Here is a 6,854-nt window from a genome sequence, read left to right as displayed (position 1 = left end):
TGAGAGGGCACCATCTGAACCCATGGGCATATGCACCCACTTTTCATAAAATGCATTTTAAGCACGTTTTAAAATGTCAAAAAATCAAAAGAAAATATCACGCATACATGTTCGCAAATGTGTGTACGCGGCACAAAGTTTTATGAAAAAATGTCTTTTTGTTTTGCCTCTGCAAAAAAGACAAATTTCAGTGCTTCTAAATAGTGTTTCACGACATAATTTTTTGTCTTTTTGCACAGGCCACGAAAAAAGTTATTTTTCTGTGAAACTTTATGCACGCACATAGAACATGGAGACGTACCCGTGCAAATTTTTTTCATATTCTTTTAGAATTTAGAAATGTGTTTTTCAAAGTGGGTTCATATGTATCCGGGTTCATCCATGCACTTCTCACCCTGTCATTCCCAACTTAAGGATAAAGTATGCCAATGATATGCTTTTCAGTGAGTTCAACGGCATGCATAAATTCTAGTTACTGATTTCTTTGTTGATAAAGAACTTCTATCTTTATACTTTAAATTTACAGTAAAGAGGCTCATGAATTCCTTTTTTCAGTTCTACTTTTGGCTGAAAGTTGCTTAATTACTGCACTCGTCTGCATCATTAACTGTATGTTGTAATATGTATTCTCAGCTTTTTGGGTCAGTGTGAATTGCTTCTCTTTTTGTTGTATATCTTCATGATTGGTCTATTTTCTTGTTTGATCCTTTTTTCAGACTGCGAAACAACAATGAGGAGAAGAAGGCCTTTTTGCATCGGTGAGATGTTGAACTATGGATAGGGCTGTGTGTATGTTGCTTCAGTGTGTAGTCATCTGTATGATAGGCAGTGTGTATTTTGGTTCAGTTGTTTCTGTATAATCTGTAGATGACAGGTGCTACTATAATTCCTAGGTTTTATTACTGTAATTCCAAGGTTTTCTTACTGTAATTTCAAGGTTTACCACGTGCTTGTCATGAGTGCAAATGGGTCCAGTCCAACCCGCATCCATACCAACTCTTGACTCAGGACAGTTTAAGCACATACATACAAGGGACAAAAAATACACCTGTTAAATTTTCATTGGCTGGAAAATTCGAATGAAACTGAATTGTTTTTCAATCGACTGTGAAATAGACAGTCAACCTAAGCTAGACCAAGTCTATAGAAAAATATGCAAATATCGACAACACTAAATATAGATATGAAGTGTTCAAAAGAAGGATATGAAAAATGTATTTTATGATATTTCAAATGAAAATAATTTGGTGTTGTAGACGTTGATATACTCTTCTATAGATTTGTGCGAGCTCATAAACATGTAGACAAATGAAAACAGGTTTGGCGCTTCCTCCCGCATACCCGCTTGGTTAAGAAATATGGCATCTTTTTATTAATCATTGATGAAAACTTGAACATGTCAAAATGCACCATATATTCCAAACAGAGTATAAAGAGGGGAAAATCCAGTTCTTCCACAAACTAGAATAGCAAATTACTGCAACACAAATCAGATTTACCTTTCCAAATGGGACACACATTCAACTATGGACTGACAATTTCACAGTACAGGTCTAACTGTGAACAAAAGCAATTGATGCATTTTCCAAGTTACAGCGTCATCATAGCGCACAACTCACCAATGAAATTAACAACAAAAGAAGCTTAAACTAGCTCAATATTTCTCACACATGTACTCCTATATTGACAAAACATAAAGGAGAACTTGAAGACATTTGATCTCGAATGATCTTTTCAAGTTCCCAAACATGACTAGCAAGTCCAGTTCCCTTCGATACGGTCAAGTGATACGGATGAAAAGAATTATGACTTCATCATGTAGCCCAGGAAGATCCCGATCAAAGCTACAATTATGACAATTACAAAGGAAAACCCTCCACCGCGCCTCTTGCTGACTTCCCGTCTCATCATATCCTGTGATAAACAGAAAAACATGATAAAAGTGAATCACAGATTCGTGACAGAAAAGTAGTAAATATAAATTGTTTCAGACAAATATCTCTCTTCTTCTATTAGCTTTAGTACTAGATAGAAGAATAGTATGCAGAGTCTATATTTTAGGTAGGCATCACTATATATACAATTATATTGCCTAGCGACATGAGGTTCATCTAGCTGTCTATTGGCTTCATCGATGCACCACTATTTCTTTTATTTGCCATGCTCAAGTTCTTAAAAGGATTGTTCATATTAGCATGCAATAATCTAAAACGACACAAACAAATGACCATTTCATTGAACGAACCTATTTCTTACAACCAAGATGTTAGACATGAGCTCAGAAGTTCCTATCCACTTCTAAATGATCCTTAAAACTCCTGCATCTCTCAGTTTGACTTTTTTTGGTCTTCGACACAGTTTCGACTATGATTTTCACTTATAGTATGTCTACAGAATTGGTATAAAGATGCATGAAATGAAACTATTTTGCAACACAAATACAACGATACTATTTATACATGCCCAATCCATACACTTTATTATATATCAAGTTGTCAAAGTTGCGCATTAAAGACCGTGCAAAATCAAGCGCGCCCTAGATTGTGGGAGTATGCAATTTCATTATTTCAGTTCACCTTTCCTAACAAGGATTTGAGTAGTTCAGTAGCAATGCACTTATAGTGGTTTCTTACACTGACATCAAGGGTGGTTTGCTAGAAGTACTAGTGAGGTTCCAGAAGTGTGGAAGTTGGGCAAGTGGTTATTTGGGTGGCTTATAGTGGAAACTATTCTGGCTCCCTCTGTACATCAAGGACTGTAAATACCTCATTTATGAATTTGTATAGTGAAGATTTTAATCAAAATATCGAAGACAGAGCCCGGTTTCAGGTTGAAATACAGAAACCAAAAATTACTCAGCAGTAGAGAAAAACCCAAGCAATTGACGTTTTAATCTTCAGAATACATAAATTGGAAAGGAAATCTTTGAAATGTTATGTTGGAGCTGAAGATTCTCCAGCATGACTAGTATCGAGCTGAGGTAGCAAAAAACAAACAGCATATATATGCAGATTGCTCTGGATGTATAACCTGTTTGGTTCATGACTAACTTTGCCATAACTAACCTTAGGCAAAATGTAGCTGCCACAAAAAGTGTGGCTAACAAAATGGCCACCACAAGTGTGGCAAGATTTGGCAAAAAATTGAGTCTATGACATGTGGACCATATCACTAGAAAAGTGTGGCAAGCCACAAGTGTGGCAATGAACCAAACACAAGCCTAAGATGTTGTGGCATGACTAAGGTTAGGCATGGCAACCTTAGGCTGGGAACCAAACAGGCCAGTAGTGTTCTTTTGGAAAAATGTCTTGTAGAAGTTCTTTGGCATGGGAACAGCAACTTAAAACAATTCAGTGTTGACTAGCTTGGGATCAACAGCCAGTCTTGTGACAAGTCAGAAGTCACCAGGCATGTTTCATTTATTTACAGTTTCAACTATGGAGCTTTCATTTTCATCAATTTGAGAATAAACAGGTACATCCATTGCTATTGTTATTCCTAATGCAGAAAGCGACAGTTAGGTGCCTTTTGAGCTTCAAGATAGTTCCATATTACTACTTTAATGTAATAACTCTGTTGGTTTGGTCCTCAAGTAAAAATGCCCAATACATCACAAGGAAACAAGAAGGGTGAAAATTTTCAAAACAGAAAATGATAGGGAGAAGAAGAAAACTAAAGCATTCACAGCAGCTTTATACTTTTAAGTTCCTCTAGCACCAATTGAATTTAGATTCTTAAATTTCAGATGATCATAGATGGTGGCATCTAGTAGGTGCTTAGTATTAGATAAGTTCCAAAACTTCAGATAAAGGTTCCACTATGAAGCCACAGTACTATATCTAGAAAGATAGCATGCAATACTGCACTCACAAGTTCCTGTCTAATTTTATGGTTCTGTTGAATTGCAGAATTCTTTTCTTCGGTCAACTTGGAGATCAAAGCTCCAGCCTGCAAAACAAATTTGAGAATGTAAGATATTTCATATTACGACATACTAAACCCATAGCCATTATTAAAGAAACTAGATGATACCCCGCGCGTTTCTGCAGGAACCTTGTTAAAACAAATGCATAACTTAGGTGCTACAGAAACAACTAAAACTAATGCAAAAGCAAATGTAAAAACAATCTAGGTTTACATTTTATAAAAACAATAAAACACACAAAGTATGTGACAAAATGATGCATAAAAAGAGAAACTTCTGGATCGAACTTATGACTGGCATGCATGGCTTGATTCCCCACAAAAGAAAAGGCGTGCGTGACTTGATGAGGTGCCAAGTTTTTCGTGGATAGATTAATACAAAAAAAGTAACTTATGACCACATGCATGACTTGTTGATGTGGCATGGCTGCATGGAGAGGAAAATTAGGTGGTGGGTTGCACCTATGTAGGAATAAAGGATGAGGGGAGAGCTAAATCACAGGAGAAGCCAATAAAATCGCATGAAACTTGCCATGATACAAGATACCAGTAATCAAATGTAACATAATGTGCAAGGCCACAACCATTTCAGGAAACTAACATAATTATGAGCCAACAAATCATTGATGAACTTATTATTGGATCACACACTGGAATAACAACTGACCTCTAAAGATTTTTCTTGGGGCTCAATGCGTTCTCGCAGTGCCTGCAATGAATACAGAATCAAGTAATTATCCCTCAACAGGGGGTGGGGGGGGGGGGGGGGGGTGCTAAACGTGTGGGTGCAAGGTCAACAATCATGACAACTCACCCTGGTGAATCCCCCAGCAGGACCATCTCCATTTTCTGATTCAACCCTAGATGGGGAGCCTTCCTCGGATTCTTCAGGAACTGGAGATGGTGGCTGTGGAGGTGCAACATAGGTGACACGTAATTTCATCTCTTCAATCTTATTTCCAGATTCCTTCATAAACTGCAAGCCATTCAACAACACGACCAATCAATCAATACAGGTGTACCACCAAAGTCAACGGAGAAAAAGGATACAACTGAAACAAGGATTTTCCGGCTCCTAAGTTAATCGATCGACTAATGCCTTAATTCTCATATAAGTAATGCCTCATTTGATTCCTTAAGAAACATATTAAGAGGGAAGCATTACCATCTCTCCTGTAACATCCTTCACATTTATGCCAGAGGGTGCGACAACGCTCTGGACTAGGAACTTATCTTTGCACTGCATGTCAGATGGTACTTCTCGCTGTGCTTGCATTGTCACTGCAATAATATATATATATGCACAATTATCACCAAAAAAGAAAATAACTTGATCACATCAAGAACAATGGGGGAGGAAATCTGAAGATCACAAACCAACAACATCGCATGTAGATCGTGGCAAGACAACCCCTGTGTTGGGCCGCACAGAGTATTTCTTTGGGCTTGTAGTTTTCACCTGAGACAATGAAGAGAACAGGAAATATAAAACAACACAATACAGCCCCTTTGAGTTCATGATTTCTTGCAAGCTTAGATTGAAGTGATTCCACTGCAAACCGTTCTAACGATTTCAGTGTCATTATGCAGTTATACACTGGAAGGTTTCACCTCTAACGATCGAATGGCAAGGAAAACAATTAAATAACATAGGTACACAAAAGTAATCAAGAATAATAAACCTACGGAATCGGTTGTGCGCGAACGTCCGCATGCGTGCCTCATAGCGCGAACAGCTCTGAACCGTGCAATCACTCGGCTGCCATACACACATCACGCGTCATGATTCAAGTCAGGATGATACCACGGTGATGTGTTTGGTGCACAGTGTGTCGCACGGTAGTACTGTCCTAAACCTATACCACAGTCACACCGAGGGCTGTATTTTGACAACAATTAAACAACCCATACAGACGATGATTAGGATATAGTAGTTGGCACTATATGCCAACAACATAACCAACTCCAAGGTGCATGCCATCAAATTCAAGGTATAGACAATCAAACAACATACAGACTTGAACAACTTAAAAACCATAAGAATGACCGGCGATTATGTTTGAGAGAGAATAGCTCTAAACTATATTTGATTCTTAGGCATCATATCATAAGAGACAATTTTCGAGATCACTGATCAGGTCAAATCCAAAGACACGATTCACGGAAACAAAAAATCGCGAATAACAGCTGTGACATGCAGATAGATGATATGCCACACCGAAACGTACAACGCATCAAAGCGCACATGGAACTGCTCCTGTTCTAGGGTTCCAGGACGATCTGTACGGAACAAAAAGATCAGCCAGAGATTTCTGGAAAGGACCAACGGACCTTGAAGGCGATGTAGTCGTCGCTGAGATTCGACAGCTGCATCGAGCAGGAGATCTGCTTCTTCAACTCAACTGCTCAACAAAAACAACAGACGAGAATCACAGACCAATCGATCCACGGTGAAAGAAGAGAGCAAAAAAGGAGATCTTCTTCGCAGAGAGGAAAGATAGGGGGAGGGGGATAAGGGGGCGTACAGGGGAAGCGGAGCTCGATGGGGTCGATGCGGAGGAGCTCGCCGGCGGGGGCTGGTCCGGGGGAGGCCATTGCCGGAGAGGGGGAGGCAAAGGGGAGATCTCGGGGCGGTGGGTGCGAGGAGGGGGAGAAGAGGCGTGGAGGAGCGAGAAAAGAAGAAACGTGGAAATAAGGAAGAGGAGTACTGATTTGGCCCTCGTTTTCCTTCCTGACAAATTTTTCTTTGCAATTTCAGGCAGCCACGCTAAGACAAACCACCTTCTATCGTATACTCTCACAACGATAACAGACATTTTTTATGCTTTTGATGAAAATGGCCTATAGCCTTTAACTTGTCGGTGAGTAACAGAATCGTCATCGAACTTGAGAAACACTACAATACAATACTTATATATACGAATATGTAA

The 6,854-nt window shown here is 39.1% G+C and overlaps 1 protein-coding gene across 1 annotated transcript; it reads right to left on the bottom strand.

The window, feature by feature from the left end:
• Nucleotides 1-1,554: 1,554 nt before the first annotated feature.
• LOC125528119 (vesicle-associated protein 1-2-like) lies at nucleotides 1,555-6,645 on the bottom strand. The gene is made up of 8 exons (XM_048692630.1): nucleotides 6,450-6,645; nucleotides 6,256-6,326; nucleotides 5,302-5,383; nucleotides 5,090-5,205; nucleotides 4,739-4,900; nucleotides 4,592-4,633; nucleotides 3,871-3,948; nucleotides 1,555-1,914 (listed from the first exon to the last, which is right to left on the bottom strand). Exons 1-8 carry the CDS (start codon nucleotides 6,517-6,519, stop codon nucleotides 1,804-1,806), a joined length of 732 nt encoding a protein of 243 aa, XP_048548587.1. The 5' UTR covers nucleotides 6,520-6,645; the 3' UTR covers nucleotides 1,555-1,803.
• Nucleotides 6,646-6,854: the final 209 nt, after the last annotated feature.

The sequence above is a fragment of the Triticum urartu genome, unplaced genomic scaffold, assembly GCF_003073215.2.
Source record: "Triticum urartu cultivar G1812 unplaced genomic scaffold, Tu2.1 TuUngrouped_contig_4647, whole genome shotgun sequence".
Classification (NCBI taxonomy): domain Eukaryota; kingdom Viridiplantae; phylum Streptophyta; class Magnoliopsida; order Poales; family Poaceae; genus Triticum; species Triticum urartu.
This window is presented reverse-complemented; position numbering and strand designations above follow the sequence as displayed.

Bases quoted from the DNA above. Each gene is read 5' to 3' on its own strand.
- LOC125528119 (XM_048692630.1), bottom strand. From the start codon at position 6,519: ATGGCCTCCCCCGGACCAGCCCCCGCCGGCGAGCTCCTCCGCATCGAC. The intron at 6,327-6,449 runs GTACGCCCCCTT...TTTGTTGAGCAG, and splicing joins CATCGAGCTCCGCTTCCCCT to TTGAGTTGAAGAAGCAGATC. The intron at 5,206-5,301 runs GTTTGTGATCTT...ATATTATTGCAG, and splicing joins ATCTACATGCGATGTTGTTG to TGACAATGCAAGCACAGCGA.